Here is a 13,800-nt window from a genome sequence, read left to right on the forward strand (position 1 = left end):
CCTCAGTGAATGGAAACTTTCTGAAGCTATTGTCAATGTAAGTAACTGTCTTTGTACTATGATAAAAATAACTCAATATTATTTTTTTTCCAATAAAATTGAAAATATGGTGTAATATCATGTTTATACCTCTCCAAGAGTGGCATTCACCTGTGCTGGAGTGCCTGTAGGGGGTCTCCTGAGCTGGTGGCTCTCAGTGAGATAAAACAGGGGCCTGGTCCTTGTGGAGGCTATCAAAGAAGGATCAAAGAGTTAAATTGGAAAAGAATAGGGGTTAGGACAACATTGTTGAAAGACAGCAACAGACAGACTGCATGTGTGTAGTGTTATAGACCTTTGGAGATTATTAGCTGGACTTGTCATTGAAACAGTGGCCATTGAAGTAACTGAAACAGGTAACTCTGGAAGAATCTTCAAGAAATGTCTGCATTTAAAGAGTCAGTGTTTGTAAAAGGTAGCCACACTGCTTTAAGTGCTAACGTTATTTTCTATTTTTCAAAGGAAGCAAGCAGTGCTCAAATGCAATATTTCAATAGTCATTTACAAACTATTGTCTTTTAATTCTCTTGTCAAATGTTATCTTTAACTGATTTAGTTCAGATGGTCTTTTTTGTTTAGTACTATTTCTTCTGTCTCTAAAATGCAGGTGGTCCGACCATACCAGACGATGTCCAATCCCATGAGTAAGTTGACAGTGCTCAACAGTATGCATTCTCATTTCATTTTGGCTGACAATGGCACTACTGGCAAATATGGAGCAGAAGTGAAACTACGTAGACAACTGGAAAAGCACATTTCACTTCAGAAGATAAATACGAGTGAGTAACATTTTCTTTTTTTTTTCTTTTTTCTTTTTTTAATAATTACAATTCTATCAAAGTAACTAATTTTAAATAGGCAATAAGGTCTGTATATTCTGGGGAGTAATTCTACTATCTAAAGTGATGAGTATGAGATAATAGAGGCAAATAATAGTGAATCAAGTGAATAAATTTTGATTTCAGAGTACCGTGGGTGAGAATGAAGCATGAAAAGGTATATGAATTTGTACATATATCTTGAAACTTGCCTGAAACAAGTTCAGGCTATATTTGTCAATATATATGACAATATATGTATATGTCTGTTGTGGTTCAACTTAGATCTTTGGTACCCCATCTCCTTAAAACTGTATATAGTTCCAGTCCCCTTCATTTCATAATGAAGACAATAGAATCAATAAGGACAGAGAAAAGGGTGACAAAAAGGGAGACCTTTTCATGAAAAGGCCTTTGCAAGTGTTAATATTTGTGGATGTACAGAGGTATATGAAATGACAAATGTGTATGACATTGAAAAGTTGCAGGAAAAATGACTGCACAACTCAAGCAGTCCCAGAGCCAACAATATTTAGAGGCTGAGAGTGTTTCCATATAAATGTTACTCTATGTTTGCACTATGTTTCTTAGTCCTAGGAAGCTGTCTTTAACCACAGTTAGAAACAGAATATAAGGCCAGATGGTCCTTTGCTCTCTTCTTTTATGACTATTTTGAGATACCACTTTCCATAACATGATCAGACTGAAGCATCAGGTCTTCTCTCAAGGTCATATCTTTTCTTTTACCAGCGTATCCCATTTTTCTACATAAAATGAGAAAAAAATATATCATTTGCATAAAAGATTAAATTTCAATATTAGTATTATTATTTCTGTAGTATTACAGATAATTAATCTAGGTGGGGAGTTTATTACCTTTTTTGATATTTTGGGTTATTTTTATTTTTTTTAGTAGTAGTATTTGCTTCTATTTACAATCATTTAGTTTTTAGTTTTTTTTACCTACTCAAGGAAAAAATCTTCCACTGAAAAGTTGCCAGGCAGTAATTTTTTCAGTCTTAGAATCATGGGACCATATGGTTTGGTAAAGACCTTCAAGATCATCAAGTCCAACCACCAACCTGACTGAGCAAACCTCAGCATTGTACTTCTGTAAGCTACCTTTAAGAATAAAAAAAGAGCTTGTTTTACAAAGTAATCATAGACAGTCTTTCTGATGCTCTGTAAACACATAATTTTGAGTCCAGAAAGGGTGATATTTTTGTGATTTGGAATTTGAAATTGGGATAAGATTAGGAAATGCATCTACCCATCCAGATATCAGATGATAATGAATTACCGGCAGACCCAGTCTGATGAACAAAAAGGAGCATTTTGGCAATACTTGATAAAGCTTTTTGAATCGTGAGTATAGTCTGTGCTTAAACTGAAATATTTTGATACTTAGATCTTTCAACACCACTGTGTGAATCAGTTGATTGCAAGTTGTTCTCAAAATGAGAGCAATCCAGGCTTTTATGTTTTATGATATCAGTGTATACATTGTTTTTTCTCAGATCATGTGTATTGTACACACAAATGTGTATGTCTTCTAAGTGTATGTGTATCCTTAGCAGATGCAGATAGTGTGTTCTAAGCCTAGGCTGACCAGAACAAAGTCATATTTGAAATTGGACTATCATATATGAAATAGCATATATAATATGAGCAAGCTGTAGAAAACTGTGCCATAAATAGTAATTATTTTGAGGATGCTCAAAAGAAAAATGTCAGCACGTGCAGTTTACAGCAAAATATTGTGTTAGGAAAAACCTTACATTAGAAAATTATATCTCTTTAAGGCTTTCACTTAATTAAGATTTATATATTTTCACTTAATTAAGATTTATACATTTTCACTTAATTAAGATTTATATAAAGATAAATTTATATATTTATCTGCTGAAATGCAATTGACAGAAGAAACTTTGAAGTTTGGCAGTTCAAGTCAAATGATTGCCTGACCTCATCAAGAAACTACCAAAAAAAAAAAAATTTTCTTCTCTAGTTTCTCTCTGCAACCTTTCTGTGCCCAGAAGTATGCATCATTATTTTCTTTCCCCTTTTCTCATGTGACAAAATCACTCTATCATTTAACTTCTTTCTCCCAACTCAGTGTCTCTGACAAATACAAAAATATTTGGTTCTCACAACACTTTCAAAGGCGGAAATGTGATAGAGAAGGAAGGTTGCGGGTGAGATTTCTACAGCTTGGTCCAGTGACATCCATAATTTCCATGGTTTCCAGATCTGAGTAACATTATAACTTCAGTGAACAAAATACCTAACGCTGTAAGGATCTGGATTTTTTTTTATTATTATTTTTTTTTTATGGCTTGTTTTGCTTTCTTATGCTTTAAAAGAAGGTGACTTAGTCCTGCCCTGCCTCTAGTTAATAGGAAGGTGACCATATGGGTGACAGAAGGACCACCTGCTCTTCTGGGTCAGCCAAACAGATGACCACTTTTTGATGCCCTTTTTTGATGCCTCAGTCCTAGCAGAGTCCTTAGCCCTCTGTGCACAGGGGAACTGCTGCAAAGAGATCTTTATCTGAACAGGAATGGGGTTGTGCATGTGTGTCCTTATTCACTATTTTCCAGTAGTAAACATGTGGACTGGGGGGAAAAAAAAGATGACAGAGTTAAAATTCTGTTCACTGGAGATCTGTGAAAATGCAATTTTTAGTTAATCATGGAAAAACAAAATAAAACAAACAAACAAAAAAAATAGGGCACTGAAAACCAGGACAGGTACGGGAACAAATAAACAGATTGTAACTTCTTATTTCACAGCCCGTCCCTGGACAATAGTATTGAAATCAGATTTTATTCTTATTTTTAAGCCTATCTGACTTTTACAAACCAGGCTTGTCACTTATTCTTATTTTCTTTGCTTTGCTTTAACGGTATCTTTTTTCAGGGCAGTTATAGCTCTTCTAGATGTTTGGGATCATATGCTATTCACAAAGAGAAACTTCAAGCTTCTGCTCACCTATTAAAGACACAGAAAACTGTATTCCTCTCAAATACATTAAGAAAGTAACAGTCTCTCTTCTTATAAAACTTAAGATTAAATCAGGCCAGTAAGTATGCAACATAGTTCTAAAACTCTTTTTCTTCCTAATATGACATCACTCCAAGTCATACAGCAATATCTAATTTCCTGAGTGAATGTCACTGTTAAACAATAATAGAATATAACAACTAGAGAAAAATAAAGATTTTATTGAATACTGTTCCCCTTATACTTTTTGCAACTTTTACCACTTCACTAGCCCTTGTTTTGTCCACAAGTATTTTTTTTATAAAAAGGAAAACAAAAAAAAAAGTCAGTTTGACACTTCACTGCTCAGGGCAGGTCCTTCATACTGTCACAAATAAAGAGGATTTTAACACAGTTCAGCAACAGTTCCCTGAGGTAAGCCTCTAGTTTTCTCAAAATTATAAAGTTTTGAAATGCGTCATTTTGCATTCAAAAATGTTAAAAGTAAGATGTAACAGTAACACAGTTTCAAGTTCAAAAGTAAATCTTAATAGTGATCTAAGTCTGGTGTTACCACTTTTTTTAATTCCCCTTCAGGTAATTGTAGTAGGTAATTACTCTTCAGGTAATACTGGATACCTTTTCAAAAATATTTTCAAAAAGTTAAATGATCCTTGCTGTCTTAAATTCTCTGCCAGATACATTTTCAAGGCCAGTATAGAGTTTAACACTTTTTCTCTGTATACTCTGCAATGTCTCATGCCTCTTGAAGTAGATGGCCCAAATTTAAATCCTCGTTTCCAAATACAGACCTAACAGTGAACATGATAAGGAGGTTAAAATCTCTTACACTTGACAGACTTCTCTAATATAGCAGAGTGCATGGTTTGTTTTGTATGAACTGAGAGCATGCAGTTGGATCACGTTCAGATTGCCATCTGTTGTAACCCCAGGTTTCTTTCATAAGGATTTAGTTTTCTGATTTGGAAATATATACATATACATATACATATACATATACATATACATATACATATACATATACATATACATATACATATACAAATGTATATGTATATATGTATATATGTATATATGTATATATATGTATATATATACACATACACATATATATAAAATATATGCATATATATATATATTTCAGACAAAAAGTCACTACAGTAGGTTGACGTGCCATGGTTTGTATATATATTTTCTAAATATGTAGAATAATGCTTTTTCCTTATCAAGTGGGGTCTAGAAATACTTCATATTACATAAGAAGATGTTTACCAATGGTTAAAGATTCTCTCTTTCAAAATCCTACCAAAAGTTTCTCTCTTGGCTTTGCACTCCTGTTTGCACATTTCCATTCATTGAAAAACATTAAAGTTTGCATATTCACCATTCATTCCTGTTTTTTGCATTAAGACCTTCAGTTCTTGTGGTATAATTTCTACTATTAACTGAATACTCAGTCAGTTATTACTAAATGAAATATTCTCAAATTTTTGAAGTGCTTTCAGCATGGTTACCAAGCACTTCTAACATAAATGCACTACTTTCCTTCATGTGAGTGAAATTCCTGGAGCTGTAGAGAAAGGACACAAGTGATTTATTAAAAAAAAAAAAAAGAGAGAAAGAAAAAAAAAGATGATCACATATAGTCTATGCAATAATAATAATAATAATAATAATAATAATAATAATAATAATAATTTGAATTGGAATGAAAGAGAATGTAAATTAGTTAGCAATATTTTCATTTTTTCTTAAGAAGAATATATAACTTTCAGCAGTCTAAGAATCTTTGTCTAGGACATATCAGTACCTACATGCCAATAATAAAATTTGTGTTTGGCATGTGTTATGAGGCTGTAATGTGCTCGGAGTAGTGATTCAGAGGGCAGAATAAGAGGTTTGTGTGATGTCTGCAGAGCTGACAAACAGTCTTGAATGTATATTCATCATGTATTAGTTACATTTTTTTAATATCCAAATATCTTTCTTATGCTGCAAACTTCATGTATCAAAACATATAAATCTTGGCCAGAATTTTCTGTTTTCTGTTCTTATGCAACAGAGATTTTACATTTTTAAATTTACTTTGGAAATTCTTGAAGTCCATCCAGTGAAGCAATCACAGAATCACAGAATTGCCAAGGTTGGAAGTGACTTCTGAAGATCGTCTAGTCTAACCCCTTTGTCAAGCAGGATCACCTAGAACATATTGTCCAGGATGGCATCCAGGCGGGTTTTGAATAACTCCAGAGAAGGAGACTCCACAACCTCTCTGGGCAACATGTTCCAGTGCTCTTTCACCCTCATATTCAGCCAGAACCTCCTGTTCTTTAGTTTGTGCCCATTGCCTTTCATTCTGTCACTTGGAACAATTGAAAAGAGACCAGCTCCATCATCTAGACACCCTCCCCTCGGATATTTATATGCAATGATGAGGTCTCCCCTCAGTCTTTTCTTTTCCAGGCTAAATAGGCCCATCTCTCTCAGCCTGTCCTCAAACGACAGGTGCTCCAGTCCCCTCATCATCTCAGTAGCCCTCCTCTGAACTTACTACAGTAGCTCTATGTCCCTCTTGTACTGGGGAGCCCAGAACTGGACACAATACTCCAACTGTGGCATCACCAGGACTGAGGAGACAGGGATGACCACCTCCCTTGACCTTATGGCAACACTTCCAAATGCACCCCTTCTTGGACACAATGGCACATTGCTGACTCAACTATGTTCAAATCAGGGTTAACAGCTACCTGCAGAGATTAAAATGTAAAAAGATTTAATGATTCCTCTAATAATATAAAAGAGGGTCATTTACTTTTCAGGTTGGACTACTTAGATTTATGACATTTTACTGAATAAAACACAGCCTTGGGAAGGGCAGAGAAGTGAAAAGGCAAAAAGACTTTACCATTATGAAGAATTAAGATAACAAGGATAGATAATATAGTCTAGACTAGCCTTTAGTTTGGAGGGTTCGGGGAGTGGTAGAGAAGATGGCATTTTCACTATGGAAATTCTTTATTCTTCTTAAAATTAGTAACCTTCTAGCTTCCTTTAAAGGAAGAAGCTTTTAAAGGAAGAATTGGGGGGAGGAGTTCTCTTTTCCTTGAGACCCCAAAGTAAAGTAAATATTAAAATGTATGCCAAAGGTGCATTTGAAACAAGAATGTTAAGTCAGTGGAATAAAGGTGAAGTGTGTTTAATTGTAAGCAGACTGCTTCTAAAGTCAGAATATTTTAAGTAGACTAGTTTATTCTATATCTTTCATAAATTCCTTTAATTGGAACACTCTTTTAGCATGTATGAAGCGTTCAGAAACAAAAAGTAGACTACTGGTATATAGTCTTCAAACCATAATGGTTTATAAATCAGAAAAATTTTATCTGTGTGTCAGCCTTCTGGAAGAGGTGAACTGTAACAGAAGATTTTGAATAACAAGATGTATATTTATGTTAAAGCCAAATGTCCACATTAAAATTGCCACAATAAATATATATACCTATCTTCAATAATACTTTTCATATCCCACCCTTATGTTGCAATATTAACACCTTCAGTGTTACCTTCACTATGCTTCATCTTCTCTGAACCATGTAAAAATAACAGAAAAAAATATACATTCTTTACTGCATTTGTTTTAGGTCTGGTGTCTTTCCTACAAACACTAAAGTTCTCAGTGTTTTGGCTTCTTTTCCCTCAATGAAAGTAAGCGCAAACCTCTGTGCAGTTTGACCTAGAACTATTCTGCACTTCTGAATCAATTCCAGGCACTGAAACATTCAATGCACTTTGCATTTTTTGGAAAGATTATCACACACACACACACAAAAAAAAAAAAAAAAAAAAAAAAAATCCTTAGATTATGCAGGTCCACCCTGTGATGTTATTATTCTTTTAATTTGTACGTTTCTGGAAGAACGGTCTCCTAGACCATATAAGGCTTCATGTTGAATATTATTACTCATTATTAATCTGCAGTTGTTCTCATTTTAAACATGCTGTTAAGTGCTGAAAATCTGGCCTGCCTTTACAGTATACTTTTCAAAAACAGACAGGCATTGGTATCTGTGTCCTTGTATTTGGTCTACCATTCTTTATAATGTTGGTGAATGTAGATGTGTTCTGGTAGGCCTGTGAAAAGAATTTATTCTTGATTAAAGAATAGATGGAAAAGTTGGGTGATTTGATTGGATAAATGAGGTAATTTGGACAGGGTAATATGTCGACAATGTCTGTTCATGTGACCCGTGGACTTCCCTTTGTCATCCTATGCCTGAGAATATATGAAGGGGGCTGGGAAGGCAAAGGGACGTTCAACTGTCATCACTGGCATCTTCTCTGACCATTGCACCATCATCAAATGCATTGGAATTCTCATTTGCTTCAGATTTTTCCTTCATATTCTGTGCAGCCCGAGGTGCATTTTCATAACTGCATAGCTAGGGAGATGTGGGTACAGATTTCCTTCTAGGGCTGGGAATCTTCTGTAAATTGGACTTCAGTGAAACCTGAGGAAACCTCAGAACTGTTTGAAGCTTGACTGGTATCAGGGTTTGTTAGAGATCAGAAACATGGGCCTTTTTCATTGAAAGCTTTGTGATGCTGGTGGATCAGGCACTGGAGCCAAAAATATCTCAGAAAGTTCTGAGAAAGCACATACAGGTTAAAAATTGTTCTTGAGGAACAGATAAATAATTAATTAATAGAGCAGAAAAGGATCTATATATTCCTCTAATAAACCTGATTTTCATCAGATGTGTTTGTTGAAAACATATTTGTTCTCATATAATTGATATACAGGCAAAAACAAATTGGTTGTTTTATTGTCAGAAATTTTAGATTTACTGAATTCACTGCAAAGATCAGAATAAAGACATAAATCTAAGTAGCAGAAATTACGTGGGGTGAATACTCTCTAGAAATATTTCTGCTCTTCATTTTCCAAAATAGGTGTGAAATGAGAGATGATTTTCAGACATAGCATCCATATGTTGACAAATATGCAAAATATAACAAGGAAAAACTCCTCAATCTGTAATCTGAGGCAGTGTAAAATTTGGTTATATTACTGTGATAACTTTTATAAAGTGATGACTGTAATATGTGGTGGTGCTCATATCCAAAGGAACCAGAGAAGGTGTGAAGGAAGAGAAGATTGTGAAAATTCCTAAACTGTAATTGTTCCTGAATCTCTTAGGTCATTAACTACAGCTGGTGAACTCTGAGAAAAGCAAAACAAGTTAAGTTCTGTTGTACTGGCCAACTAAATGTGCAGAATTTGAAAACATAGGGTACATTTTAACTGAAATCTGTTAAGGTTCCTCTACTTTGAACTTAGCACAAGCTTTGAACTAAATACTGCCATCCTGCAATAAGCAAATGGGTTATTACTGGGTTGTGAGACTCAGAAATCCCAAGGTTTAATTTCAGATTTCGTTTTTTAGTTTCCAAGATTTAGGTGTTTTTTAGTGTCTTGCCTCTTTTGAGACTCTTAGCTTTCTAAGTTTTCTGTCCTTTTCCAAAGACAAGAATGAAAAGTGAAAGAGGGTTTCATTCATTTTTCCATCATTTTTTCTTATTGCCAGTTTTTAAGATCAAGTCCATATTGAATGAAGATGTGTTCCAGGTGTTGGATGCATAAACTTGTCTGTCAATGCCACATCTGGTAGGTGTATAGATGTCAGTGACCATCAGTTTTCCTCCACACCAGGTCTGCCACTCCCAAATGTCTTATATAGCATGAAGAACATGTACCCCACAATTTGTGACCACTAAAAATTAAGAGGAGGAGACCTACAGGTGTTCTATCATATAGTTTTCTGAAATCCAGTTTGGTTGCACAAAAAGTTGCAACATGTTACACAATAACATATTTTCTGCAAATACTCGTCCCTAGAAAAAAAATCTTCATTTTGGAGTAGGTGCATCTACAGGATATTTTGCTGACTTGTGTGTAACTAATGGGAATAGTAGGCAAACCTTTAATATTTCCATTCAGCTGTCAGTCTGATCTTGAGGTTGCTCTTTGGTAATCGAGACACTGTAGCTGTAGGCATCCAGAAAATGACTGGAGAGAGAGTGACTAATACACTATAGAATAATTGAATCATAGAATGGCATGGCTTAGAAGGGACCTTAATGACCATCTACACCTTTAGTCACAGGCCCCAACATAGTCACAGGCCCCAACACCCCAGGCAAACCCAAAAAATTACTAAATTCTCCAGCTTAAATTTACAAGTAGAAAAAGCAAGTAGGTCTATGGGAAGCCTAGACCAGCATTTCTTGCCTAATAGTGGAGAAAGTGTGACCTATATCTGCCACTACCCAATGTTAAGAAGCAGAAATTAGACACATTTCTCTCAGGGATATTGAAGAGAAAAAACATCTCAGGTTTTGTTTTTGGTTTTTGTGGTGGTGGTGGTGGTTTTGTGTTGGTTTTGTGTTTTTTTTTCTTCACTGATCTCAGGGGTGAACCTAGAAGTTGTATATAACCTACTGGTATGTTCCAGTTATTTTTATAAACACACTTATGTACATGACAAATAAATTTATTTAGCAGTAAATAAGTCATTTTATTAATTTGTTGGTCTACAAAGCAATGGATAACCCATGTTCAGCTCTTCATTAAAAGAATTAGTAATCATTCATAGGGCTGCTATAGATTATTTATAGATATGTTCACAGTCTAAAATAATAATGCTTTTTTGAGAAATGAGAAAAAAAGTAAGGCTTCTGCAAAACATGATTTATTAAATCTCTTTTCACACTGCATTGAGTATTAGGCAAAGTATTTCTTTGCTTGCTTTTCCATATTCATTCGTGTCTCCTTGGTTATTGTTTTAACCTATATATTTATGCAGTACTCCTCTGTCAAGGGGAAAATGGAATTATTTTTCTGTATAATAACATTAAGTCCTACAAGTTGCCACTCGTGCATTACAGAATGAATGTTCTGGTATGTACATACCCATGTGGAATCACAGTTGCCAAAAAGTCTCTCAGTGGCTCTGTTGCTGGCCACAAAAGTAATAACACAGTAATAAAGCTTCAGGTTGGTTGCATAAAAATTCTGCATTATATTGCAATCTGCTTTACAATATTACACCAGCTTTATCCACAATAACTGACTCTGTGAAACTTACCAGTCTTGTCTTTTCTTTTCTTGTCTCTAAGCTATACTTACAGACTTAAGTGCACTAAATAAAAGTTATTATTTTAGAAATTTTGACAGGGATGTACTTCGGAGTACTCACAGGTCTTCTGTACTATTTCTTCTTTTTGGTAGAATGGATACACAAAATGGAAATAAAAATAGTGTTTTGTCTGTTAGTTAGGTAATGAGAATCTACCTTTCTTTTTGTATTTAGAGCAGGGAGGCTAGGACTTCAGTATGTGACATGAGGACCTTAGTAAATGACACTTTGACAGCCAGAAATCTCATTCTGAGCTCAATCTAAAACAATGGCCAATAGCTATCTATTCTTGTGAATAAATTGTGTTGGTTTTTTTTTGTTTGTTTTTTTCTTCTTCATTTTTCCACCTTTTATTGCTGAGTGTGACATGATATGGTATGGAATATCCCTTTAGTTGGTTTAGGTCAGCTGCCCTGAAGACATGCCTTTCTCACTTTTTGCCCACCCCTGCTACGGGCCTGCATCTTGGCTGTGGAGACACTGTCCCAAAGGCTTCACGACCTCATAGAATGGGCATATCTCTCCTCATCCAGACAGAGTGATATTTCAGCCATGGAAGGTTAGAGAGAGTCCTGATGCTGTGCCAGCACTGCTCAGCAGCAGACACAACACTGGTGTGATACCACTGCTGTTTGAGCTACACATGCAGAGCACAGCACTGTAATAAATGGCCAAGTCCCAAATAGGATTACAATCAAAGTTTACAATTTATTAAACGAATAGAGGTAAGCAAACAGTGCTGGCTTCACTGAGTCTCTGCTCCACAAAGATGCACACAAGTTACATCAGGTGGCTAGTTTTTATGCTCCTAGGCTAATACATATTCATTACTACTTCTAGAAAAGGCAGGGTTATTATAATTAGTTCCCAGAATCCGAACCCTCCCACTGGCTCATTCGTATCAGTCTCTGGTGGTCCCTCTGGGGGTCTCTCGTGCTGAAGGCTTGTGGTCTTCCTCCCAGGCTTTTTCCTTGTCCGTCTCCTTTGTCCATCTTGGCCAGATGTCAGAGACTTGCACAGCGTCCCATGCAAGCTTTGTCTTTTAGCCATCCTTCAGCTTTTCCCTTCTCCTTAATCTCTTGGCCACATATCAGAGACTTGCATAGTGTCCCATGCAATAGTCATAATAGTTAGCAGCTATTCTGAAACCCCTTTGTTCTCTTATCCCCTAGCCCCAGGCCTCAATGTTAAACCCTTCAAATCCCCTATTGACATGAACTGCTGGACCATACGTTTGCAAGATACAAGAACTATATATATTAACCACTCTGTTTTTCTTAGAATTGTGGTTGTACAAGGGTATGTAAGATAGAAGGTCACATTTCATCATATCATGCAGCCCTAGCATTGTTCCATGTTGACATGAATCAGACGAACACATTTCACAGCACTGTATGGGCTGCTGCAGGGAAAGTTAATATCCCAGCCAGACCCAGTACAGTGGCTTACATGCTGGCAATGATGCATCCAAATTTCCTTCTGTATTCTTGTATTTCAGGACCTAAGCTACCTTCTTCAAAGACATGCAACACCAATGATATATCCTGTGATCAGCTTTATCACACCTTTCTATTTTCCAGTATTCCTTCCTAAAGACTTCCCAGTTTACAGTAGATTTTATTAGTCCCCAGATAATAGGTACTTTGCATCTTGCACTATGAACTTCCTAAATTTCTATTACTCAATCCATTATGTCATTCAGCCACCCTTTTTACAAAGGTTACTTCTTAATTTTGTCTTATCAGAGCCTTTTTGTCTTATCAAATCACTTCTACTTCCTGTTCTAAAGTCATCAATAATGATGATAGGATGAGTGTAAATTTTTTATGAAACTCTTGGTACTAGACTTTCTTATACAATGCTACTCCTTAGTAAATTATATACTTTCACAATCTTTTCATTTTTATTCAGTTTGTTTACATATGTATATATATGTATATATAGGCATAATAGCAAATACTTCACGAAATGCGAACTTTGTTAGAGATAGGCTTCTTAAAAAAAAAAAAAACACTGTTTTTTTTTTATCAGTAATGAAATAAAATGGGTCATTCTAGTTATATTCCATAGAAAAATACTACACTTCTGAAGAGAACATTGATGTAAAATTTCAGTGAATTGTGTGCCTCCTAGACAGATATCACAGTAGATCAGTCTTTAGAGAAAGGGAAGATGAACCAAGAACAGTGAAGGGAGATCTTTATTCTACTACCACAAATCTTAAAGAAGAAAAAATACTAAAATGATCTGCTATATGATACATTGTATATAAAGAAAAGCTTCATAAGTATTGGAAGAAAATTCATAAAATTTGGTGACTTTGACATTCTAGCCAGACCACTAGAAATAAAACAATTCCTTATTTTACATTAAAATCTTAACTGAAGAGTGTCTGATCAGCCACTATGTGATTACACTGGGATATTCCTTAAATAAAAGCATTCAAGTCAGTTAATTTAATTTTTACTCATCGTCTGTTAGCAATTTCCATACTACAAAGTTTTCTTATACTAGACATAAATATAAACAGCATTTCTTTTGTCCTCTAGTGGCAAAGGAAAACCTAGGCAGATTTGTGAATTGAGGTTCTCTGATGAAAACTCAAATGCAAACAGATTTATTATATTATTGATATGATGTGGAATAAAACCATATGATCTGTAAGACTCTCGGGAGTTATTTTTATTATATTTAATATTTAGAATGCTGTCTTAAGAGGTATGATTTTATAAATGATAAAAATTAAT

At 35.1% G+C, this 13,800-nt stretch overlaps 1 protein-coding gene across 1 annotated transcript in view; it reads left to right on the top strand.

Annotated features, from left to right (window-relative positions):
- The window catches only part of TRPM3 (transient receptor potential cation channel subfamily M member 3), a 430,339-nt gene that overhangs the window by 302,365 nt on the left and 114,174 nt on the right, over positions 1–13,800 (top strand). Inside the window, exon 6 of the mRNA XM_068667797.1 lies at positions 647–818. Coding sequence (XP_068523898.1) covers positions 647–818 — 172 coding nt within the window. The remainder of the gene's footprint in view (positions 1–646; positions 819–13,800) is intronic.

The sequence above is a fragment of the Anas acuta genome, chromosome Z (genome assembly GCF_963932015.1).
Source record: "Anas acuta chromosome Z, bAnaAcu1.1, whole genome shotgun sequence".
Taxonomy (NCBI): domain Eukaryota; kingdom Metazoa; phylum Chordata; class Aves; order Anseriformes; family Anatidae; genus Anas; species Anas acuta.